General features: G+C 32.4%; 1 protein-coding gene and 1 long non-coding RNA gene across 5 annotated transcripts; one reads left to right on the plus strand and one right to left on the minus strand.

The window, feature by feature from the left end:
* Positions 1-886: 886 nt before the first annotated feature.
* LOC123703905 lies at positions 887-1,681 on the minus strand. Its single transcript, XR_006753069.1, has 2 exons — positions 1,370-1,681; positions 887-983 (listed from the first exon to the last, which is right to left on the minus strand). It is a non-coding gene; the product is annotated as an uncharacterized LOC123703905 (long non-coding RNA).
* A 3,210-nt stretch (positions 1,682-4,891) lies between these two features.
* On the plus strand, positions 4,892-27,408 carry LOC123703896 (lysophosphatidylserine lipase ABHD12-like). 4 transcript variants are annotated; one of them, XM_045652086.1, is made up of 11 exons: positions 4,894-5,089; positions 5,163-5,306; positions 6,653-6,771; positions 10,454-10,567; positions 18,987-19,127; positions 22,278-22,370; positions 23,056-23,193; positions 24,243-24,403; positions 25,537-25,704; positions 26,311-26,438; positions 27,271-27,408. In XM_045652086.1, exons 2-11 carry the CDS (start codon positions 5,266-5,268, stop codon positions 27,293-27,295), a joined length of 1,128 nt encoding a protein of 375 aa, XP_045508042.1. In that variant the 5' UTR covers positions 4,894-5,089; positions 5,163-5,265; the 3' UTR covers positions 27,296-27,408. The 4 variants fall into 4 exon arrangements, with proteins under 4 accessions (XP_045508046.1, XP_045508042.1, XP_045508041.1 ...); XM_045652087.1 differs by having other exon boundaries at positions 4,924-4,988; XM_045652090.1 differs by having other exon boundaries at positions 4,892-5,306; positions 24,243-24,397.
* The last annotated feature ends 482 nt before the right edge of the window (positions 27,409-27,890 follow it).

The raw sequence follows: 27,890 nt of genomic DNA on the forward strand, positions 1-27,890 counted from the left end.
GTGTACAATCATGTGAAAAACGTCGAATCAAGCGTGGTAGGGATAAGAAAAAGATGGCACGTAACGGAAAAATGTCACGCGTAACGAAAAAATGTTACAATAAATTTTATTAAATGTTGAAGAATAATGAAATTTGCTACAACAATATATGCACACGATCTAAGAAAAACATATTATGCTAACAGAAAATACTAACGTTTCATATTTTTTGCGGAAATTGAAATTATTCAAAAATTGGGCAATGTTGGCATATTTCACGGTACTAAAAATTTAACAATTTAATAAAATATAAGGGGGGGTCCCCATAGTACGTAACCCTTTGTGCGCGAGCCCGACTACCACTTGGCCCCAATGCATACTGCATAGTGCTTATGTAGGTACAGTTGTTTATAACATTTGTTCACATTTGTTATTATAGTTATTTTATATACAGATGTTATTTACTGTAGTATTTAAAGCTTGGCCCACACTTGGCCAGTTTTTAATATTACCTACATACAGTGCGACACAAAAGAGATGAAAAAAAATGAGGGCGCCACCGTCGCTCATATAGCAACACTGATACTGCGACGCAAGCGATCTTGATACTATAGAATAAAAATCAAAATATTAAAAGTAATAAATACCGCGATTTAAAGTTGTTTCATTGATCATCGTGTAAATTTAAGACAAAAATACATTAGTATTTTAAATAACCTACCTAGGTCAAATTTTACTTAAATGTATTTGGAATTAGTTTATAGAAATCGGTCAAGCCATTTAGACTACAGAGGCGCACATAGAATCAAACATACGAACAAACAAACATACATACATACAGCTCAAACCTTAGGCTCAAACACATTACCCTCCTTCTGGGTCCGTCAGGTAAAAAAAAACAAGGTGATTTGAAAACTACATATTTTTATTTATTTTTTGTAGATATTCTCCTTCATTTTTACTCCATTGCTCCACTATCCTGCGTACTGTGCTTTCAGAAACCCCTATAACAAACGAATTAAGATGAATAAAATCAAATACATAGTGCATTGAACATATTTATTTAGTAGCTTAAAAATATTTTTTTTTATGTCGGAGGCCAAGACTCACTTTGGGTCCCTGCGCCACTCTAGAGTAGTAAGTAAGGATTCATAGGTAGTTGTATGAAAATAGTTATCACTATACTATTTAAGGCTAGTTGGATTGGATATAACTTCTTGACTCAAATTGTGCTGGTCGCACTATAAAAACTAGTTTTTGTTTACATACAAATAACCTCAAATTAAATTTCAAAAACGTAATAATCGCCCTAGATACGTACATTAAACACTCGTCACTAATGGAATATTCTATTTAACGTAGTACTGAGCAAAAAGAAATGGAATCTCACCGGTATAATCTGCTGTACGTTTTAAAACGTTTTCCAAATATTTTTCTCGTTTTTCAGCTTGAAATTATGAGAAACACCGAATTAAAACTTTATACATGGCATCACGGACACCGCTACGTTTAACCTTTTTCATGATTTCTCCTTTTTTGAGTAAATTTCTTGTTCAAAATTACAATTTTATCTTAAGAATTCTCAACTTCACCAAAAAAACAACAAATTTTTATTCAACTTGACAGCTGCATTGAAAATTTAGGGTTGCCAGATAATGAAAAAAAAATTAGTTCCAAATTAATTAATTTCATCTCTTTTATGTCGCACTGTATTTTAACCTGCTCTCCGGTTTTTTTTTCAATTTTTAACAACGGTTGTTTTTGCATAAATACTGTAGACTTTAAGTAATTAAGCAATTAAACATTCATGGGTGCATTAATGATAAAATAAAAAAAATTGGTTGTTTATAAAGTAGGTTTACGATCGAGATGTTTACGTGATAACGTCATAAGATGAGATGAGACCAAGAAGCTTATATCTAATACACTGGAGATTTCGGTATGAACATTGACGTGTAACAAGAAAATATTGCCCAGTTCATGTTTTTTATCACTTTCACACCTAACTTGGTATTGCCACTGTTAATACGAAGTTTTCCCAAGGCTACTATTTATGCTGTAATATTCTGTGCAAAAGGTTAGTTTTTGTACATGAGTTTGTTGATAAATTGCCAACAACGTCATTCAGAAGCATTGTTGGATGAGACAATTATTATTTATGCTAAATAAACTAAGTATCTGAACCAATTATTAAAAAGCGATACTCCCTGATTATGGGTAGTCACCATAATAAAATTGTAGCAACTCTCACTTTGTCAATATGGCATGTGTGTCAAAAAAATTGCGTCGCTTCGTATATTTAAGTTAATATTGTTGCTTATTTAATGAATATTTTCCGAATATAAAGAATGCATTGTATTGTGCAAAATTGCAGAAGTGTTTGGACACCAAATTCTGGCATAGAATTTCACAGGCAAGTGTATATTTACGTTATTTACAATATTCCTCAATACTCCTGCATTTACCTGTTTAGAATCATTTCAATGGCAAAAATTGTCTAATTTAGCATCATTTTAGTAAGCAGTCATGTTAAATTTGTTATTTCCCTAATACTTTATCATTTTTCAACAAGTTTTCAATAAACAGATTTAACAAGTAAGGTAACCATGATGACGAGTTTTTATGGATAGCGAAGAGAATATATTGTAATAACAATATTATGATGAAAATTTAGAACACCATTTTAAAGATTGTTACTAGTAATGAAACAACACATGACATCGGTATTGCACTCACATGTAGTTATAAGATTGTTCGTTTTTACATTGAAATTTATACTTTTTTAACTTACCTCATATTTTTTTGTTTTACGTATTTCAGCTTTCCAAAAAGTAAAATAAAAAGAAATATATGTGCCCATCAAGGTTACTGAGGATTACGACCCAGAAAAAAATACCTTTTGAAAAATAAACTTTGTAAAGTTAGCTGAAATTTGTGCAAGGCTGCTTTAAACAGTTTTTCTTTGATGATTCTGGCTTGAAATTGACCCGTCGAAGCAACGCGTTTAAAAAGAAGATCTGAGTAGCTAACAATTTGGTAAACAGCATCTGATGCAAAACACAACTTTCCTCTATTTACAAAGGATGTTAATGCTATATATCGGTTCATATCCAAGCTTTGTAGCCAAAAGTTATTTATAACTATCATTCTATACCAATTAAAATTTTATGTACCTACCTATAAAGTATGACCATAATATTATAATATAAATACTGTTAAAAATATATGTCGTTATTATTTATAGACCATGATTTTTAGTTTTTTCTATTTTGAAAAATCCTGAATTTACAAACCAGCGTGGTCACTCGACAGAAAGAGACAAATAACATGACTGACGTCATTGAATGTCATAGTTTCTTGTTTCTAGTTAATGGTCATAGTGCAATCTCCAGTGTATTAGAGGATATAAGCTTCTTGGATGAGACGCTCGAGATGAGACGGGAGATCGGTCCGTCTCTCTCTCGTTACACCTGCGATCGCGCTCGTGAGGTTTTGGTGTGACACAAGTTTCTGAACATGTCACCCGACTAAAACGATTTTAAAGACGTTATCACGTCAAAAATTTAACGTGAAATAAAGATACGATTTGTCTTAGATTACAAAATAAAAGACAGATGGAGCGTTGCCGAAGTAACCGAATGATTTATCGTCATTTTCAATAAAGCTATGTGTGCTGTCATTTCGCCGCTGCACTGTACGTACACGGTGCTTCTGTGTGCGTGTAATGTTACCGGATATTGAAAAATTTCCCAAATTTTTCCCCGACTACGGAAAAAAGAGGGTTATGTTTTTCGAGTTTATGTATGTATGTATAATATTTCTTTGACACGCCCTGCAGTATAAACCGTTGGACCGATTTTGAGATGTAAGGTTTCATTGCAATCATCTGAATTATTATGTTAGTGGCGGTAGTGACGTAGGCTATATACATAAATTAGCAGTCAAGTTTTAATTTTTATTTTAATATAATTTCGGGTTTATGATATTTTTTTTATAATATTGTAAAAATTCTTTTATTATATAAAGTACCTGCCTACTAAAGTTATACTATATGGACAAAATAATTATATTCAATTTTTAATTAAATAAATCACATAAAAAGAGTTTCAATATTAACTATAATAATTATATTATTTTTTATTTTTCAAAATATATGAATGCGAATAGCGGTAGTTTTTAGCCGAGAATACGGGAAATTTTATTTTCATCATGGAGTTCACATAAATTAAATCGCTAGCGAAAACGACTATGACGTTTTTAAGCGTTATAAAAGTAACAAAATAATGTATTATGCTTATTAAAATAATCTAATAATGATCATGAACCTTTCGTGCACTATAAAAATAATCACATTCACGATCGAAAAATCCAACAGCATTACCCTGAAGATCTTATAACCAATTCACCGTTTTACCAATAAAAATGGCAAATTCATTTTCAAAATACTGGCAACATACGTTGAAGTTTTGTATTCCTTCATATCTGTAAAATTATTATTCGTATAAAGAAATAAATCAGCCAAATAATCTACAGAAAACCTGTGAAACGATGTTTCATCTTTTTTTTTTTGTTTTCGGGAACAAATTTTACAGCGTTTTATTATCACAAGACAGCATTTTTTTACTAAAATTGCAAACCCTTTTTGACGTATTGCATGACACTATATGCGCTATATGTATAGCACTGGTGCAGCGACGTATTTGCTTTTGATTTCGTATTTTCTTTGACAAGGGCGACGGGCGGTTGTCATGCTCCATCTGTACTTTATTTTGTAATCTAAGCGATTTATATTCATATTCAGTGTATTTCTTTAGTACCAATAACTCAATTATAATTATCTAGCCTTATCTGTAGTTGACGTCATTCATTGACAATGACAATGACACATGCAAAATGACGTTTAAACTTCAAAATTCAATAATTCAATTCAAATTGCCTTCAGCGAAAAGTGAGGATAGTGGTGGAATAACGGGTTTATTAAATTTACAGCATTTAAATTAATTATCAAGGTTTTTAAATTTTTTCCTGAATACGTGTACAGATTATTGAAAGTGCTCACTCGTTCAAGAATTTTTGAGACGTAACCAATAGAAAATCTGTATGGAAAAATGTTAGTTTGAGCGCACCGCACATTTTATTACTTTTGTAATAAATATAATTACAAAATAGTCTTTCATTTACAGTTTGACTCACCGTGTAGTATTAGTATAAAAAAATAATTATTCTTTGTATTCTCATCATAGTTTTGTGTGTGATTAATTTCAATTTGTATCTAAATAAAGCATCATGCAAGGATTACTACTGTGTGTGCCTTTGTACACTACTGCGTAAGTAATTTTTCTATTAAAATAATTCTGTACTAACCAAATTCGTACTGATAATGCAGCTTATTTTTATCTATAACACTTGCTTTAAAAAATTTAACCATAATTTTAATAATTATTAAGGAAAACTAAATGTTCAATGATACATTTTTATAAACATATTAGCTAGGATTTAGGTATGTAATAGTACTCATACATAATATAGTGGCTTAAGTCTTGTCTTATGTAAGATTTTATTACTTAGATGATTACATGTTTTGTAACTGCTCTGAATCACCATTCACCAAACATGTACATATATGTACTTACTTGTATATTAGAGGTAGACATAGAGTAATATTATGAAAGAAACCATTTTTATATTAAACTATTTTTAATTTTTAACCGACTTCAAAAAAAGGAGGAGGTTATCAATTTGGTAAAAAATAAAAAAAATTGATATTATTAATTACTACATAATTATTATTATTTAGATGTGTACTATATCTCCCATGGACAACAACATTTAAATTTTACTATAATAAGTATAATATATTCCTTGTTTCCTTGAAACCACTTTCCTTCCTCCATAGTAGGTATATTAATAACACTAAAAATATGTTTAAGCTAAAGTAAGTTAGACATTACCTACTATATTTTGTGTTGGTGATGGATAATCATTTTTAACCGACTTCAAAAAAAAGGAGGAGGTTATCAATTCGGCAGGTATATTTTTTTTTTTTTATGTATGTACACCGATTACTCCGAGGTTTCTGAACCGATTTACATGATTCTTTTTTTGTTCGATGCGGGATGGTGTCGAATTGGTCCCATAAAAATTTTATTCGGATAGGCCCAGTAGTTTTTATTTTATGAGCATTTTTGTCTGTAGGTATTTGTAAATTTTGCAAGTGCAAGTTTGAAGTCGGTTGTTTTTAACGCAGTTATCACTTGTTATAACAAAAAATTATTCTTATGATTAATTTGTAATAAACTAATTAGTTATACCCAGTAAAATTAAAAACTTGTACACCATTTTAAAGTATTTTGGCAGATACAATATCTATACATACTGAGTAATCCATACTTAATATTATAAATGCGAAAGTAACTCTGTCTGTCTGTCTGTTACTGAATCACGCCTACTACTGTGACTACAACTACTGAACCAATTTTTATGAAATTTGGTAAGGAGATATTTTGATACCCGAGTATGGACATAGGCTACACCCACTAATCCCACGGGAACGGGAACTAATTATGCGGGAATTTCTATGACTGCGCGAGCGAAGCCACGGGCGGGATCGTAGTTATATATATATTTTTTGTTTCTTTTTTCTGTCAGGCTTTTCAAAAACTTTTTGTTACAGGGTGTTCATATTTGGTGCCTCAATAACAGCCGGGCTATTTGTATTCCATGTAGCCGTCGTGCCTTTGATATTCAAGTACTCTAAGACATTCCAGCGTAGTTTGATATTTGCGAATTTCGGTAAGTACGTATTATAATATTTTTATTGATTTTTCAAATTAATCAACTAATTTTTTTAATCAATTTATTTGTGTTTAATGATATTTTTGTTGACTACCTATGTTGTAACATTTAATCTGTTTCTATTGATTTACTAGAACATACAACAGTTGATTAAAATTGCTTATACAACTAATACATTTTTTTAACTTTTAGAACTCGTATTTATAAGTATGTATTAAGAGTGTCTGACTTCTTTAATTCAGTAATATCTAATTTTGTGACCTAAAAATGCATTATCTATACTTATAATAAATCTGTAGAGAGGCCAATTCTGTACATGAAATATATTTAAAAAAAAACTATGAAGGGGTGATAAGGGATCGCTACTGATGCCAAAAATGCAATCAGTAAAATTTTTGTCTGTCTGTCTGTCTGTCTGTCTGTCTGTCTGTCTGTATATTCGTTATAGAAACAAAAACTACACGACGGATTTTAACCAAATTTGGCACAATTATTCTTCATACTCCTGGGCAGGTTATAGTAAAAGAATCATGTAAATCGGTGTAGAAACACCAAAGTTATACATGAAATACGCTATAAGTCATCGCGCGTGAATACAGAATCATGCAGCCATAAGGATTATTTTTGTGTATCAGTTGCCGCGTTCGACGCGCTTCGCGGCGGGAGCTATAAAAAGGCGGCGGGTCTGCACCCGTTTCGCGTTGTCATGGCATCACGTGTGAACGGCTGAACCGATTTCGATAATTCTTTTCTATTATATTCCTTGAAGTACGAGGATGGTTTTTATGTAGAGAAAACGTAAATATGTACCACGGGCGAAGCCGGGGCGGACCGCTAGGAAACTGACCGATATAAGTTGCGTTGCTACCCCAATCTACAAAACTTTTTTGGTCTTACATTAAAGACAAAAAACGCGCTTCGTCCGTTCCCACGCTTACTCTGGGTAATCGTTCAGCACATACAGATATTGAAAATAAGTAATATGTTCGCAGAGTTCTTTTCATCTGTCTGGGAAAAAGACTCATCAGAACGTGCACTTAGCCATGGCAATTAAAATAAAAATAATTTCGTCATCAGATAATGCAAACACGTGTTTACGTGAGTCATAAATTTATTATGGTATAGTCCTAAAATGTTTTCTAAGAAACAATAGTGTACTTACATTGTCGGCAAGTTTATTTTATTTTATTTTATTAAGGCTCATTAGCAGCTGTACATCGATTGTTTTACATAAAAAGTACACAAAAAAGTTCAAGTTCTTAAAGTCGGCAACTTATTTTTGTTCGAACAATAGAGATAATAAATTCCAAATGATCAAGTTGTAGATAAAGGTTGTAAAATAAAACGTTGCTATGGTCGAGATACAAAGGTGAAAGTTAATTTTTCGAGTTATTTTATTTTATTTTATTTTATTTATTAGGGATTATCCCAGTTATCATGCAGCTTGCCAAGCGCGTCATTTGCTTGAAAATGATCAGCATTGGGATGACGCTTTAGCAGAATCCTGTGTTAGTGATAATCCAAGACGGTTACGTCATTTATTTGTAACATTACTTACATTTTGTAATTTGTCAGATGCTGTACAATTATGGGAAAAATATAAAGACAAATTTTCAGAAGACTTTCTTAGAAATATATCTAACAATGATGAAGGCACAACTAATGATAATTTCCGTGATCTTGCCATAAATCAGTGCTTATTAGCTCTTCAGGATGAGTTAACAGCAGTTGGCGGTAAATCACTATGTGAATATGGTTTGCCAACACCAACCTCAGTCGGAGAGGTAACTAATAGGGAATATTCCGCAGAGATTGGTTACAACTTAATGGAACTGCTGACAACATTAGAAAACGGTGTCCCAATGATGACTGCAGAACAACGTTCAGTTTATGACCGTGTGTGCGGAAGTGTTCAAAATAATTTGGGAACAATATGGTTTTTAGATGCACCTGGAGGAACTGGGAAAACCTTTTTGACTAAATTAATATTGGCTTATGTTCGAAATCAGCGTAAAATAGCTCTTGCCGTAGCTTCATCTGGGATAGCTGCAACATTGCTACCAGGAGGTAAAACGGCTCACACTATGTTCAAAATACCAATTGATTTAGATCGCACGGAAAGTCCAACCTGTAGTATTTCAAGAAATAGCGACAAAGCAAAGGTATTACGCGAGTGTAATTTAATCATATGGGATGAATGTACGATGGCCCATCGAAAAGCAGTAGAAGCGGTAGATAGAACTTTAAGGGATATAAGACAAAATGATCGACCAATGGGCGGTATCACGGTTTTATTTTGTGGTGATTTCCGACAAACCTTACCGGTAATACCACGGGGAACCCGAGCTGATGAGGTTAGGGCTTGCCTGAAAAGCTCTTATTTGTGGCGTGATATACAATCGGTGCATTTGACTATAAACATGCGAGTGAGAACTGGAGATAACCCGGATGATAGTCAATTTTCTGATTCATTATTAAAGATTGGTGAAGGTACCTATCCACAACTACACCAAGGAAAACTTATTCTGACGCCTGAATTATGTTGTATAGTGCAATCTCAACCACATCTTATATCGCCGGTTTACGGTGACGTAACAAATATATTAAATAGGGACAATTCCTGGCTATGCGAAAGATCTATTTTAACTCCTCGCAATGACCAGGCATCTGAGATTAATAACAAAATACTGTCGAATATACAGGGGGAAAGCAAAGTTTATAGATCAATAAATAGAATGGTCGATGAACAAGAAGCAACTAATTACCCGATAGAATTTTTAAATTCTTTAAATATGCCCGGACTTCCTTCTCACGAAATTTGTTTAAAAATTGGCATTCCGATTATTCTACTCCGAAATTTAAGACCACCACAACTTTGCAATGGAACTCGACTAAAAGTAACCCAGTTGCAACAAAATATAATCGAGGCTCAAATTTTAACAGGTTGCGGTGCAGGAGAAACCGTCTTTATCCCCAGAATACCCTTAATACCAAATAATTTTCCATTCCAATTTAAAAGGACGCAATTCCCAGTATCGGTGTGTTATGCAATGACAATAAATAAGGCTCAAGGGCAGACTTTTCATGTTGCCGGAGTAGATCTCGGTGTCAGTTGTTTCTCGCGTGGTCAGTTATACGTTGCTCTTTCCCGTGTTAGCAGTTCTAGAAATCTTTATGTTCACGTGCCGGACGGGTCAACTTTCAATATAGTTTACCCGGAAGCTTTGCGCTAAAGTATTTTGATTCTATAGGTCCTTAAGCCTCATGTGAACCTGATGTAAATAATATTACCAATACATTTTAAAAAGGAGTTACACGCTGACGTAGTCGCGGGCACAGCTATCTATACTTTTCTGCCGGAAGTCACTATTCCACGCGGACGAAGTCGCGGGCAAAAGCTAGTATTAAATATATATGCAACTAGCGATCCGCCCCGGCTTCTTGGTACATGTTTACGTTTTCTCTACATAAGATCCATCCTCGTATTCAAGAAATATAATAAAAAAGAATTATCGAAATCGGTTCAGCCGTTCTCGAGTTATGCGCTTACCAACACATTTTGCGATTCATTTTTATATATAAGAAGATATAACAATGCTATTGCAAGTAAACGATATTGCAACTTATTTTGTTCAAACTTTCGTTTTTCTACATGCTCAATAATTATGTTATTTTTCAGTCCAATGGCCATTCCACATAGACTATGAGGACCCAACTTCTAGTGGTATAGAAGGTGGAAGAAATATTACTATTGAATACCAGTCAAAGGTCGATAAGTGTCCAATTAAATTGGGTAAGTGTAGTATGAGTTATTGAATTATAATGCTTTTTATTGTACACCATTACAATAATAAAAAGAGTGTGTGTGCCGAGCACGTGTCAGAAGTGAAACTTGTTTGGCAAGATTCAAAGATACCAAAGTCGTCGCCTTACTCCATGACGTGACGGTATTGCTAGGCGACCTTGAAATTTTACTCAACGCGCCTAAAGAAGTTAAAATTTAAAAATTAAAAACATATTTTATTATAGAGAATATATGGCCTTATAGCTACTAAGCCATATCTTCCAGGCAACCTAAATTAATATCAATGAATATGTGGTGTTGTATATTTCAATAATTTATTAATTTCGATTATAATTCTTCAAAAGCCCTTGAAAAAGTTCAGTTGAATAAATAAATGTTAAAGTTTGACTTTGAATGTTATTATGACTTTTAAATAATTATTGAATTTTGTTTCTTTCACACTTAACTTAAAAAACTTGAATGTGAAAGAGACAGATAATATAAAGGCTTAATTCAATGTCAAATGATTTTTATAAGTACGAGGCAAGGACCTTTGTAGTTATGTGCAGTTATAAAACAGTGATTATCTATACTAATATTATAAATAAATAAATAAATAAATATTATAGGACATTATTACACAAATCGACCTAGTCCCACAGTAAGCTCAATTAAGGCTTGTGTTGTGGGTACTAGGCGACGATAAATATAATATTTAATAAATACATCTATACATATAATAAAATCGTTGGAAAGTCAAAACTGTACATTGAATATTTTTTTAAAAGAATACATAATCCATGATGTATAATCGATATAGAAGCCAAAAACATAGTTTTTAGAATTTTTGTCTGTTTGTCTGTTTGTCGGTTTGTCTGTTTGTCTGTTTGTCTGTATATTTGTCCGAGCTAATCTCGAAAAGTACTGCATAGATTGACTTCAAATTTTGCATGAATATTACTAACAGGTCAGGTGAGGCTTTTATATACATATTATCATGCTATCACCTCCGGGGGAGGAGCTGTGAACCTTTATTTTTCTTACGTATTCCGTGTATTACACAGCGTACAATCTAAAGACTCATGTTTAAATGTTGTTTTTGGGTAAGCCACGCTATTATCTAGCTTTACACTATAAAAACTACGTCATTTACGTAATTTTAGCAGAGAAACAGTTTAATGAATCTTACTTTAAAGACAAATTTGAAACAGCGCCATCTATGAGACTTCATTAAAATCAAATCAATTTACATATTTAACGCTTCTTGCAAATTTATAATTTAAAATTAAATATTATGATGTTGGTGGGGTTTTTCATTTGTACTTATTTATTTAACTTTTTAACCCATGTCTTCCCAGAGTCCACTTCAGGTGCTTATATTTTATGTGAATAAATAAAATTTTACAAGTGAGGGTAGATGTTTATTATTTGATGTCAAACAAGACACCATTAACAGTTAATATTGGTAATAGTAGATTGTGTTCATTGGTGACATTTTTAAAAATCCTTCTTGCGTTCCCACAAAAGGTAATTTGTAGCTTTTATATTTATTCTTTATAATTATATAGTTAGACTCATGTTTTTAATTAGAATAGAAGTTATGACAAAATAAGAAAATGATGAAATTTTATTTTTATGTAAGTATAACTTTTACAAGACTATTAAACGCCCAAAGGTCACTTTAGTTCTTGATAGAATTTTATTTGTTAGTGGCTTTTTAATAAAATTAGGTAAAGTTATCTTTTGATTTTTTTTATTTACAGATTCAATGTTCATAAAAATTGACGATTTGCGTGAGGATGTAGTAGAAATTAGTATCCTTGCGCGTGGTCAATTGTTGACTAAAGTTTATGTCCAACGTATGGTACAATCATTGGAAGAATCTTGGGTAATTTTATAGGATATTTTTCGGGAATGAGAGAAGGGGCAGCCAACCACGTATCAGCGTGCGTGCGTGAGAATCTACCTACGTTTTAGTACCATAAAAAAATGTTATTTTGAAACGTAAATATTGCACTCACAACTACTTTACAAGTATGATTTTTATTCGTGCTTTAGGTACTGTTATCTGATTGTTTTATTATCGCGGTACAGATCGTACTGGGATCAGAGTACATATTATTTATCAATTTAATATACGTACCACACCAAGTAAAATATTTACAATCATACCAAATGGATTAACACGGTATGTATTATAACATAAGGCGGTCTTATCGCTTACTAGCGATCTCTTCCAGACTGCCCAAGGTAAGAGATAAAGAATTATACTCATGATCCAGCAATTTTCAACCGAAAAAGAAGTTTTTCTGTAATTGGTACATAGGTAGTTGTTTCATTTATTTATTTTAAATACCTAATTTTACTTTTAATATTTGCCCATTTGCATTACATTCAGCGTCCATAAAACTTATAAAAATTTAATGTTTATTTCTGTCTATTAAAAAAGCTCCTTTTTGGATATAAATAACAAAAACAACTTTTTTATTAAAATTTAGTACCTTGGGAAGATATCTATGTGTTAATAGAACAATACATAAAGGAAATTATGTTACGATTTTATACATTGAAAATATGTAAAAAAAAATTAGCAGGTATTATTAAATTGATCCTGAACCGCAGGTATTATTAATTTTCCGGACATTTCCCTGACATTTTCCGGGGATTATCCAGGCATTTTCCACGCTTTTTCCGGATATTTTCCGGAAATTTCTGGGTATGCCCCAGGCATTTTCCGGGGATTTTCAAGGCATTTTCCACGCTTTTCCCGGACATTTTCACGCTTTTCCCGGACATTTTCACGCATTTTCCGGATATTTTCCAGGCATTTCTCGGACATTTCCCTGACATTTTCCGGGGATTATCGAGACATTTTCCACGTTTTTTTCCGGACATTTTCACGCATTTTCCGGATATTTCCCGGGAATTTTCTGGGTATTTCCCAATAATTTTCCGGGAATTTTCCAGTCATTTTCACGCAATTTCCGGATATTTTCCAGATATTTCCCAGGTATTTTCCAGGCATTTCCCAAGCATTTTCCAAGCATTTTCTGGACATTGCCCTGACATTTTTCCGGGGATTTTCCAGGCATTTTCCACGCCTTTTCCGGACATTTTCACGCATTTTCCGGGCATCTCCCAGATATTATCCGGAGAATTTCCACGCATTTCCGGATATTTTCCGAACATTTTCATGCATTTTCCGGATATTTTCCATATATTTCTCATTTCCCAGGCATTTTCCACACATTTCCCTGACATTTTCCAGGCATTTTCCACGCTTTTTCCGGACATTTTCACGCATTTTTTGAATATTTTCCGGGAATTTTCCGGGCAAGTCTCAGGCATTTTCCGTGGATTTTCCGGGCATTTTCCACGCTTTTCCGGATATTTTCCAGACATTTCCCTGGCATTTTCCGGAGATTTTTCAGGCATTTTCCACGCTTTTCCCGAACATTTTCACGCATTTTCCGGACATTTTCCGGGTATTTCCCGGACATTTTCACACATTTTCCGGGGGATTTTCCAGATATTTTACAGGTATTTTCCGGATATCCCCGGAGAATGCCCCGGATTTCCGGAAAGTAAGTAAGTTTTTTAGCTTAGAATAGTAATAAATTCTATGAACAATTCTTTGAATTGTTTATGTAGTACGTGTTTACTAAATAATTGTATGTAAAGTAGTAAATACTATGCAGTCGCTATTCCACGCGGACGAAGTCGCGGGTACAGCTAGTATATAGATAATAACACCCAGACCCAAGAACAAATAATTGAGTTCATCACACAAATATTTGCCCTGACCGGGGATCGAACCCGGGACCGTCGGCTCAGTAGGCAGTTACTTTTACCACTGCGCCAACCGCGTCGTCGTCAATTATAAAGCTGAAGAGTTTGTTTGAGCGCGCTAATCTCGGGAACTACTGATCCGATTTGGAAAATTCGTTCGGTGTTAGATAGCCTATCGAGGAAGGCTATAGGCTATATATCATCTCGCTAAGACCAACAGGAGCGGAGCCACGCGGGTGAAACCGCGGAGCGCAGCTAGTTTCTTGTAGTAACGTTGTGAAGAACAATAGGCTAATTATAAAGATTAAAATTGATGTAAACTAATTGGTATAACAAGCAATAAATATACGGATAAAAAAGCTACGGAAATTGCAGATTTCCGTGTTATAACTAAGTATCTTATTAATCTATCTTTTTTCCTAAATTATTCTTGATCATTTGAGCCATTCCGTCTATCAATTTTTTGTATATTATATTATACGTTTTCGATTTATTTATTTAAGATATAGAATTTCGAAGATAGATCGTATTTATAACAATTGCTAATTTAAAATTTTAAATGATTGTCCGTCTGTTACTCGAAATTTATTCCACACTGACCAAATTTCTATCGATGAATATTTATGACGTGATGTTATTTTTTTGCGTCATCAATTACGACGTGGTTTGAAAAGCAAATAATATATTACGGTGCATTTACATCGAACGAGCGAATTCTCTTTCTAAGCGCATTCTTAGAATGAGCGTTCTTATACAGGGCCGGATCTACCCATGGGCTTTATGGGCTGCAGCCCAGGGCCCCGAGGTTAAAAGGGCCCCCTTACCCCGATAAAAACAATGTACGATAATTTAAAAAAAAATCTGTAGTCGGTTTTCGAAAAAAAAAATGATGAAAATCACATACCTACTTCAATAACTTTTGCTTACATGTAAAAGGATGTTTGCATGTTGATTTTCAACTTTTTTTAGAAAATAAATCTCATTTATTGAAACTATTTGGTTATTTTATACACAGTGGTGGACGTTTAATTAGAATCAGTAACACAATGAAGTAGTCATCAAGTTTATTTAACATTTGTGTATTAACGTTTTAGAGATAAAGCACTATTTCATATTATGTAGGTAATAGAACACCCGTTTATGTAGTTTTATAAGAAATTGCTTAATTTTAATCAAACATTAGCTTAAATTAATAAAATTAAACAACTTTAAGTGCAGTCTGATTTCCGAGTATTTTCAGTCGGGACAACAAATTAGAAACAGTATGGTTCGAGTGTTCTAAAGTCAAAACCTATTAAAATGTCGTTAATATTTTTTTCTTCTACAAATATTTGCACCATTTTTTAAACATTCTATCTAAAAGTTTCTGAAAATTAATTAACTTTGCACCAAAATGGATAAAAGTAAGATTTGTGACCCATCAACAAGAAAAATAATTTTAAGTTTACATTTTGACAAAAACTGGAGTTACACGAAAATTGCAAATCATTTAGAGTGTTCGATAAAAAGATATTCGATGCTATAGTTTATTTCAAAGAGCATGGTACTTCTGAGTAAGTGCCTAGAAAAGCTCGACCATGAAAAACTACTGCTCGCGAGGATAGGCAAATTCTTCTTCTTGCAAAGATGGATCCATTTAAAGGTTCCAATTCTATTAGGAAATATGTTTTTGCAAACGTGTGACAATCTCATACAGTCTAAGCCACGCCAATTCTATTAGGAAATATGTTTTTGCAAACGTGTGACAATCTCATACAGTCTAAGCCACGACGTTGTAAAGCCGTTATTGTCTATAAAGATTATAACAATCTCAAAACAACCCCATACTATAATGTTTCCTCTGCAATGCTTAACTATTTATTTATTATCTAAGGTATGGTTAACTGGACGACGCGCGTATCCTTTGCCATCAGAATTGATTAAATTAATTTGTTTCGTCCCAAAATAAAACTTTTTCACTGGCGGACTGTCCACAAGCAATATTTCTTAGTAAATGCATATCGTCATTTCCTGTACTGCCGAATAAGAAGCTGTACTTTCCTGGCCACTTTCACAAACAATTTCGCCTCGACATTACCACCTGCAAATCGATCTCATCGACACAATGGCGTGGTTCATCTTCGGAAAAATCTAATTTTATAATAGAATTTGAGCTTTTAAATGGATCCATCTTTGCCAAAAGAATCATTTGCCTATCCTCGTGAGCAGTGATTTTTCATGGTCGAGCTTTTCTAGACACTTGATCAGAAGTACCATGCTTTTTGAAATAGACTATAACATTGAATATCTTTTTATCGAACACTAAATGATTTGCAATTTTCTTGTAACTCCAGCTTTTGTCAAAATGTAAACTTAAGAGTATTTTTCTTGTTGATGGGTCACAAATCTTACTTTTATCCATTTTTATTGCAAAGTTAATTAATTTTCAGAAACTTTTAGATAGAATGTTTAAAAAATGGTGCAAATATTTGTACAAGAAAAAATCCAGACTGAAAATACTCGGAAATTAGACTGCACTTAAAGTTGTTTAATTTTATTAATTTAAGCTAACGTTTGATTAAAATTCAGCAATTTCTTATAAAGCTAGATAAATAGGTATACATAATAATAACTAGCTGCGCCCCGCGATTTCACCCACGTGGCTCAGATCCTGTTGGTCTTAGCCTGATGATATAATAGCCTTCCTCTATAAATGGGCTATCTAAAACCGAAATATTCTTTTTAAATCGGACCAGTACCAGACCAGTTCCTGAGATTAACACGTTCAAACAAACATACAAACTCTTCAGCTTTATAATATTAAGTAATAAGTATAGATTAGTATCTATACTAGTGTATAGATATATACATATATTCATGACTTTATTTACAAAAATATAACTTAAAAAGTAGCGGAGAAATTAGCACTAGATTGTCATCCGACTTAGCCTTAGAGCATTTAACCAACGACTTAGCAGTTGGCAACGCGCGGTCCGGCCCTGTTCTTATAAGAGCATTCGTAATAATAAGAGCATTCTTTCGTTGTTCTTAGTGCGTTCGAAAAGATTCTATGCAATGTTCTAATACTGAACAACACTGAATACGAGTTTTTGTTTACACTGAAAAATCACGAAAGAATGCTCTTGATCTAGCTCTATGTTCGTTTGATGTAAATTCACCGTTAAACGAACAATTCTCGGTTTAAGTTTTAAAGAATATAATTAGCCATCTGCCTAGAAAAAAGCCCCTCATATACAGAAAAGCCAGCCTAAAATTACAGTCCCAGAAATAATAAAAATATAATTTTTTTGGTCATAATAATTAAATATAGAGCTAAAATTTACAAACATACAGTTTAATTTACGTATGCATGAAGATTCGTGCGAAGGTCTATGTTAATGATGTGTTTAAAAAAAACTAGTTTACCTAGGAGGTACTTATCGGGTTAGTAGGCCAGTAGACCTTGTTATTCTTAATACAGAATTAGATGGAAAACTATAAACTACTAGCGGTCTTCCCCGGCTTCGCCCGTGGTACATATTTACGTTTTCTCTACATAAGAACCATCCTCGTACTTCAAGGAATATAATAAAAAAAGAATTATCGAAATCGGTTCAGCCGTTCACACGTGATCCCGTGACAACGCGAAACGGGTCTCATTTTTATTAACCATGGAATTTTTTTTTCTTTGTGTGATGATGAAAATATCTTTTATAAGTTATTAACTTATTAACCTTTCATTTATATTTTAACTGTTTTTTATAAACACACAACATATAAAAAATTTAATACGTGTTTAAAATTTTAATATAGTTTAAAAAGATTTTACGTCCGCGTAATTATAAAAATTTCCAATATCTAATCTATCTTTTGAATCATAATAATTATTATAGTATTTTCTAGGGTTTGATTTTACGCGAGTATTATACATTTAGAAATTAAAGACTTTTTAACGGATTTTAAACGCGATTTAATCATCAGTCTCCCCGTGACCACGCTCGCTGTAAAGTGTTCGAAACGTCGGGAAAATAATGTAATGATTAAATCGCGTTTAAAATCCGTTAAAAAGTCTTTAATTTCATAATATTATGTCACTTATGTATAGTAATTATTTATCTGTTCCTATGCTAAACATTTATATATCTATATTCTATACTAATATTATAAAGTTGTAATTTGTTTGCATGAACGCGCTAACCTCAGGAATCACATGTCCGTTTTGAAAAATTATTTCACTGTTAGATAGTCCATTTATCGAGGAAGGCTATAAGGCTATGTATCATCACGCTGCGCTAAGACGAATAGTTGCGGAGTAATGTGGGTGAAGCCGCGGGTCATTATGACTCACTTTAAACGGACAGATTTAATTCAAACTTTGTACAAATATCATATGACAATGAGAATATAATAATTTCATGGTTTTTACTCTTTTTTTAATTATATTTTTTACTAGCTGCGCTCCGCGGTTTCACTCGCGTGGCTCATGATACCTATAGCCTTCCTCGATGAATGGGCTATCTAACACCGAAAGGATTTTTCAAATCGGACCAGTACTTCCTTAGATTAGCCCGTTCAAACAAACAAACAAACTCTTCATCTTTATAATATTATTAGTATAGTTTTTATAAATTAATATATGATTTAAAATTCCCCTTTCCAGGTATCTGGCACATTCTACCAAAGAGTTGTTACGAGAAATTAAAAGGGAATTTCGAAGACAACTCCGATAAAGAGGTGCTGAGTAAGCGCTTAGACGACGAGCTTCGTAATTCTAAACGGCCTATCATACTCTATTGCCATGGTAATTAAAATCCATACTAATATTATAAATGCGAAAGTAACTCTGTCTGTCTGTCTGTTACTCAATCACGCCTTAACTACTGAACCAATATGCATGAAATTTGGTATGGAGATATTTTGATACCCGAGAAAGGACATAGGCTACCTTTTATTGCGAAATATGTACCACGGGCGAAGCCGGGGCGGACCTCTAGTATAATATATGTATATGGGTGATTATACAAAAATGGGGTAACTTTTAAGGATATTTTGTTTACTATATTTTTTATATCAGATTATTACAAATTAGGGTGTATGTGATAGCTAATCTAATGAATATATTGTTCCAAATCGGGCCAGCCACTTTTTTAAGTAGATTGTGAGATATTTTAAATTTTCTGGATTTGGCCTCCAGGGGACTGACAAGGCTAACATAGTACTGATAAAAAACACAATTTTGTAATATTCTTAAAGAAATTCAATGAAAATTACTACAAATCTCTCAGTTTTAATAATGGCACATGTCTTTTAAGTATTAAAATCACTTAGTTACATTTAAAAATGTTAATTGACAATATATTGTGATACTGGGAAAAACAATGTCTCAATTTTCAAAACAGCCTTCTGACATTTAACGCAACGTGAATATTCTTACTCTCTTACTTAATTTACTACTTTGACTTAGTTTTACTTAATATTTCAAGTAATTCACAAACAATAGAAACAATAAAAACGGCCAAGTGCGAGTTGGACTCCTAACAAACCTATTTTTTATTATGTTTGTAACTTAAAATTTACACTTTTAGCAATTTTTCCTTTATCTCCGTTATAAGACGTTGCTTTTTACCATATTTTAAGACTGTATACACGGCAAGCATCCTGTGTATTTTTTTATTCCCTTGCGAATATTTAATTTTGCGGAAATTTGCAGTATTAACGGATGTAGGTATCTTTTAATTGCGTTGCGTTATAAGTTTAATTTTTTTACAGCCCCAAGGGTTCTTAATGTTGAGTATTCAATATAAATTTCAAATTGATACCTCCACGCGCTTCAAAAAAACGTCTTAACAGACAAACGGACAACAAAGTGATCCTATAATGGTTCTGTTTTTTCCTTTTGAGGTACGGAGCCCTAAAAATCTAACATTATTTATGTTAAAAGTACTAATTTTCATAAAATGGTTCATGGTTTTTAACCAAAGGCTTGAATGAAAGTCTCATCTGAGTTTTCATAAGAGCCTTTTGACATTTTTATAATGTTATTAAAATAATTAACTTATATGTTATTTTGAGGTAATTTTACTTCACAATATTATACGTTTACGTATTTATCTAATAAATACATATAACAAGCTATGCCCTGAAAGCATCAAAATCAATAATTAAAATAAAATAAGATCTTTTAAATAAGATTATTAGTAGTTTGTTTCAATAGCTCTTTTCTTTGCTACTCTTTTTTAAATGTTTCTTCCCTAGTCAAATTCAGTTTCTTTTAGCGTGGCGCATGATGTTTTAAACTTAAATATCAAATAGAAATGCTTATACCAATAGCAATCAAGATAAAAGTTCTCAAAAACGATAGAATCATCAGTACTATGGGGTCGCGTCAGTCCACTGGCGCGATATCTGACATAGGACTGATGCCAGCGGATTGATAAAAAGGGACTTAATATGAGATTATAATCACAAATTATGTTTTTTGTCTTATTTCTTATATCAACAAACTATATTTTTACAAATCATACTTAACCATGTATGAATGAAAATAAAAATCAGTTTAACAATAAAATAACGACTCACCATAGGACTGAAATGTTGACTGGCACAGCACGAATTTAGAGGACAAACACAACCCTAGCGCTGGTACAGTTATGACGGCCATCAAAATATGGGATGCACAAGTAACTTCATTACCAACATTAATATTTAGACAGGGATTTGACCTCGACTTGGTGATATTTAGCGAGAATTTTAAATTTAAAAAATACACAACGGACTGACCAATAAAAACGATGACAAAGTTTATTTTTATTTTTTAAATAAAATGTTAAACATTTCGTTATGAAAGTTATACTATATAATACTATGTATATCAAAGATTGTCCTGAATTAGTAAGTTTTCTCTAATCAATGATAATGTTTATAAAATAGTCACTTGATTGTTGGTTTTCGGAGTTGTGACATGCCAAAGTACTGATTATTTAAGTATTAATTTTGTTTTTTTATCAATTTGTATTTTAAATAAAGAAGTGAAAGTGAGTGACCAAATAAAGGACGCTTTATTGTTTTAAAATAGATTGTTATTTGATTAAAATATAATAAGACTTTGTATAAATTGGCTGGTGACATTGAGTTACCCCATTTTTGTATAATGACCCATATGTATATACTAGCTTTCCGCCCGCCGGCTTCGCCCGCGTTTTCAAAGAAAAACCCGCATATTTCCCGTTCCCGAGGGATTTCCGGGATAAAACCTATCCTATCTCTCAAGTTGGATCGAACTGCACATGGTGTGCGAATTTTATTATAATCGGTTAAGTGTTTTAGGAGTCCATTGAGGACAAACATTGTGACACGAGATTTATATATATAATATATATATATATATATGTATTAAGATGTAATTGAGTTTTATAAATTATAAAAAGTAACTTGTACACAACACTGTATACGATTAAATGTTTTTTTTTGTATAATTTATAAAAATACTAGCGGTTCACCCCGGCTTCGCCCATGGTACATATTTCGCAATAAAAAGTAGCCTATATCCTTTCTCGGGTATCAAAATATCTCTATACCAAATTTCATGCAAATTGGTTCAGTAGTTTAGGCGTGATTGAGTAACAGACAGACAGACAGACAGACAGAGTTACTTTCGCATTTATAATATTAGTATAGTATAAAAATATGCTAATAGTTAAAAACATTCCATATATTAACATTTTTTATAATTAATTTGGTATAGGTAATTAGAATAAATGCCTACAGATTGCAATGTATTGAATAGCTCGATAAATTATTGAAAAAGCATTGCTCTGTATTTTAAATTTCAATATTATGTACTTGTAAAAACTTACTTTTACTTGAAAAAAAAAATACAAAATAAATCACAGCATTTTCAAAGGTATACACTCTATATAATTTTTTTTTATATTTTTGTGTTTTTTTTCAGGCAATTCCAACTCCCGCGCAGCGTCTCACCGAATCGAATTATACAAATTCTTCCAAAAAATGGATTTTCATACAATCGCATTCGATTATCGAGGTAAGATATATTATTGTCTACACGCGAGTTTTTCGTGATTTTTCGTACAATATGAATTATTGTTTTTTTTTGTTGATATCACAAAAAAGATAATTAATATTATTAATGTATATAAAGATAATTAATTAGTTAATATGGTAATTATATTTATTATGTATGCTGTACATTGTTTGACCTTGGAAAGTTATTTATATGACCTTCTTGATTTTGTGACCTTTTGAGGTTATTTTAAGAAAATCTATGAGGTTTATGTTAAATAAAAAATCTTTGACATAATAAACAAATAGTACATAAATGAAATTTATGTTTATTTTAATTATTATGTTATCAATTAAGTAAGTTGCTTAACTTACCATGTGATTAAATTTAAACCGTCTCATTATTTTCTTAATGTTTGTTTTTAATGCCAATTGTTCTATTTTTATAAACTAAACCTAGTGCATCACAGTACATAGTGTATCTATACTACAATATTATAAAGCTGAAGAGTTTGTTTGTTTGTTTGAACGCGCTAATCTCGGGAACTACTGGTCCGATTTGAATTCTTTCGGAGTTAGATAGCCCATTTATCGAGGAAGGCTATAGACTATATTATTATATCATCACGCTAAGACCAACGGGAACGGAGCAATGCGGGTAAAACCGCGGGGCACAGCTAGTTTATTATACGTTTCTTATTTTTCAGGTTACGGTGATTCCACAAACATAAATCCCAGTGAAAATGGCGTCGTCGAAGATTCACTTATTGTGTACGATTGGCTGAACAATACAATAGACAACGGTCAAGACAGACCCGCTGTTTTTGTGTGGGGACATTCTTTGGGTAATTTTTTTATTTTATTTCATTATTTTTTCAGGATTTTTTCAAGTCAAACTTTTGGCCCATTGAGAGTAAAATTTCAAGCTCGCGTCATGGTAATACCGTCACGTCATGCATAGCGGCGATGTTGGTATCTTTTAATCTTGCCAAAGAAGTTTCACTTCTGACACGTGTGCATGAGTCATGACACACACGCTTTTTTATATATATGACATTATTAAGTGGATAGAATTATTAAATAATCTCTTATCGGTTATCGTAATAAATTACTACTATTACAATATTTGTAAAGTTGCTAAGAGATTTTGTGATACCATATCATATAATCTATACTTAATATTATGTATAATGTTGAAGAGTTTGTTTGTTTGTTTGAACGCGCTAATCAGCGGAAGGCTATAATCATCACGCTATAAGACCAACAGGAGCGGAGCCATACGGGTAAAACCGCGGGGCACAGCTAGTATTAGATTAGATATTTGCCTTTAAATATACTCCCTGATTTATCTACTTCTGTCTATACTTAATTACCTATCTATAGTAATAATATAAAGAGGAAAAGTTTGAAATTATGTATGTATGTATGGTTTTCACACATAAACCTCTCAACCGATTTTGATGAAATTTGGCACAGACAATCTTTAGACCCTGAGAAAGAACATAGGCTACCTTTTATTGCGAAATATGGACCGCGGGCTAAGCCGGGGCGGACCGCTAGTCTGTTAATATTTTCTTTAGATAAATGGTAAATTATCTTTAGTATGAAGCAAACGAATCTCTTGACTCTTACGGTGCATTTACATCAAACGAGCGAATGGTCATTCTAACCCCACTATGTCAAATTATTTTAGTGTAAACAGGCGTAGAGCATTCTTTCGTTGTTCTTAGTGCGTTCGAAAAGATTCTATGCAATGTTCTAATACTGAACAACACTGAATACGAGTTTTCGTTTACATTAAAAGATCACGAATGCTCTTGCTCTAGCTCTACTTTCGTTTGATGTAAATGCACCGTCAGCAGTACAAAAACTAATTAAAAACGTAAATTTTCAGGTACAGGAATATCGTCGCATCTCCTAGGAAACCTAGGAGAGCTATCTAGGAATGTCCTTGATCGTCCTAATCCGTTACCTCAAGCGCAAGGACTGATTTTGGAAGCGCCTTTCAGTAATTTGGCAGACGAAGTCGCGAACCACCCGCTAGCTCCGGTGTTTGTTAGAAACTCGTTCTAATGTGTATTTATTAGATTATAATTAGTATAAGTATTTAAAAAAAAATAAACCCGCTTTCAAACATTTACAACTAAAAACGTCAGAAAAAAAAACAAATTTTTGGTTTAAAAATAATTATCAAAATCCGTTCATCCTGTCGAAAGTTTTGGGTCAACAAAGTCAAAAAATACCGTTGAATTAATAACCTTTTTGAAGGCGGTTTAAAATCGTAAAATATTAAGTATTTATTATATGTAGAAAATATGTAGTTAGTGAGAAATAATGTAGCTTTAAAATGGTAAAAACTATAAAATTTATTTGTTCTTGTAGATTTTTGCACAGTACCTATCAAGTATCATTACACCAGTCATTACACCCAGTGCTTACTACACAGTATTTTTGAAGTGAAACTTCTTTATCGGGGTTGGAAAAAAAATTAGTGTAACATTTTTTCGTTACGCGCCATCTTGTTCTTATCCCTACCACGCGTGATTCGACGTATTTCTGTAAAGTTGCATATTGTAAATTATTTTTTGAAAAATAAGAAATAGTCATAAAGAAGTCATAAAGAAGTTTCACTTCTTACGTGTGTACACTAGTACACGCACACATTTTTTTAATTATAGTATTTATTCCATAATTTGTCTATTTCACATTTTAGTACTTAATATTTATTTAACAAATTTTTTTACGATTTTGCGTACCTGCATATATACAGGTTGTCCCACTATTGGTATACTAAGCGCGAAGGGACTTGTAGTCTTGCATACACTGATCACTTAAAAAATACTTAACAAAATTCCGTCAAAAAATTTTTGCAAAATTTTTCCTGAAAATCCATTTTTTCTTCTCTAGCTTCGCGCAGCCGGCATATACCGCTTCTCTAATGTGAGCATTTTGTCTATGAAAACATAATCTTAAACGATAACTCACGTGCTAGTGACAAAGTTGGGCGGGTTGCTTGTTATGGGTGTACACATAGAGTTTTAAGAATTCATCTATTTGAAAAAAAATGTGTCTGGAATTTTATAAGTATTTTTTACGCACTCAGCGTATGCAAAACTATAACCTACTTTGAGCTTAGTATACCAACAGTGGGACACCCTGTATATTTTTCTATTTTTTCATTTTTTCAGCTAGTAAATTGGCTGCCATACTTCGAAGCGACATTCGTGTCACCGTTCGTGAATAACAAGAGGCATTCGTTTAAATCAGACGAACATTTGTCGAAGGCCAAAGATCTACCCGTTTTAATATTGCATGCGAAAGATGATGTTGTTGTGCCCTTCTGTGTAGGGGTAAAGGTAAGAAAAAATATGGAAAAAAAATGTTTGATGTTGTGTATGTGTATTGAGTGAGAGAAACATTTACCAAAAAATATATGAAAAACAAAAAAAATACTATTAAATTATTATTAATTAGTTGAGTTGATTGCATGCTATGCCGTCAAGCCACACCTCCGTGCCCGTGCCCGTGGGGAGCGTGAGGTTTTTTTCGTTACGGAATTTCTGGATTCGGTCCCCGCGCTCAAGGCCCGCGATAGAAGCTATGCAATAGCTTAAAAAAACATTAAATACATAAAAATTATTTTATTTTATTTAATTCTGATTTTGTGATTATTAAAAGTTTACAAAGATAGCTAAAATAAATGGAAAAGTTAGAAAAAAATTATGATAAAGTATTATAAAAACATTTATAACCCTTCACTTACTATAATTATTGCGTTATATTTTCTTTTCTTCTTTATCTCTTACCTTGGGCAGTCTGGAAGAGATCGCTAGTAAGCGATAAGACCGCCTTATGTACCTACCGTTTTAATCCATTTTGTATGATTGTAAATATTTTACTTGATGTGGTATATTAAATTGATAAATAAATAAATATTTATTCATATTTTTTATTTATTACAGCTATACAGATCCATAGTGGAATCAAGAAACAACGACGACTCCAAAGTATCTCTACACGCGTACGACAAAGATGAGAGTCTCGGACACAAATATATATGTCATGCCAAAGATTTAGCTCAAGTTATTGGGTGAGTTCTAATATTAGTACATAGTATAAAAAAAGAGTGTGTGTACTTATGTACACGCGTTAGAAGTTATACTTCTTTGGCGTATGGAAAAAATACTAGAATATACAACTTGAACATAGTTATCAATTTTCATACCACCTAGAACTAACTTCATGCTGTTAAATTTAGGTGTCGGTGTGCGCGCGCATCGTAAAAATTCACTCTCATCATTTTTCTCCATCGCGCCAAAAGAAGTATAACTTCAACAAATTTCTCTGTCTCTGTGTCCTTTGTATGCTTAAATCTTTAAAACTACGCAACGGGTTTTGATGCGTTTTTTTTAACAGATAAAAACACTAGAGTATAAGACTACACAATAAATGCATAAAATATTTTTCTGTTGACGAATGATAAATAACACCATTCGTACCACTGATTTTCAGTTTTTTTACCGTAGTTGACTGGTATAGGTAAACCAGAATCTGATGGCAATTAGGGAAATTAAAATTTTAAAAAAATTTAGTGTAACATTTTTTCGTTACGCGTGACATTTTTCCGTTACGCATCATTTTTTTCTTATCTCTACCACGCGTGATTCGACGTATTTCTGTAAAGTTGCATATAGTAAATTATTAAAAAAAAATAAGGTCATAAAGAAGTTTCACTTCTTACGTGTGTACACTAGTACACGCACACATTTTTTTACCTTAGTTGCCTGGTAGAGATCACTTCTTACTGTCATGGATTAAATGAATACCACACATCCATCCTTCGCGTGTATAATTATAATTTTTTATTTTATTTTTCACGTTCATAATGTTATTGTAATAATAATGTGTTTATTTTTTTTCAGTGAATTCGTCACAAAACACCGTTAAATGCAATCTTCACAACTACTCGGTTGCGGGTTCGATTCCAGCTATGTTGGATAGTGCTTAAATTTGCTTTGCGCTTTTCGTGTCCTAATTGGCAAATTTTCGTACGATTTTATGAAAATACTCATAGGTTATGTGTGATTGTAATTATTGTGATTATATTAAAGTTAGCCAGTTTCACAACTTGCTGATAAAGTCGCTGATATCCTAAATAGTATTAAAAACTCTTTGACATTTAGTTTCATACATAATGATCGTAATTGACAGATAAACTAAATATAACTTATCTGAAAGTTACGAAACTGGCTATCATATTTTAGTTTTTGATTATTGCGTATTCAAAAAATTGTAATTTTCTTTTATGTGTATGTATAAACGTTTTTTATATCTGTAGTGAAATTATTGTTACAATAAATTGAACACATTTCACTTAGATGAGATTAATAAACTAGATAGTTGTTAAACATAGATAATATAGTTTGTTTGGCTGTGGGTTTTTTGTCACAATATGTATAAGTTATACGAGGTAAGGTTTGCTATGTATCGAGACTTTAATAATATTATAAATTATAATTATGTAAAATTTTATCTAAATACA

The sequence above is a fragment of the Colias croceus genome, chromosome 27 (assembly GCF_905220415.1).
Source record: "Colias croceus chromosome 27, ilColCroc2.1".
In the NCBI taxonomy this organism is placed as follows: domain Eukaryota; kingdom Metazoa; phylum Arthropoda; class Insecta; order Lepidoptera; family Pieridae; genus Colias; species Colias croceus.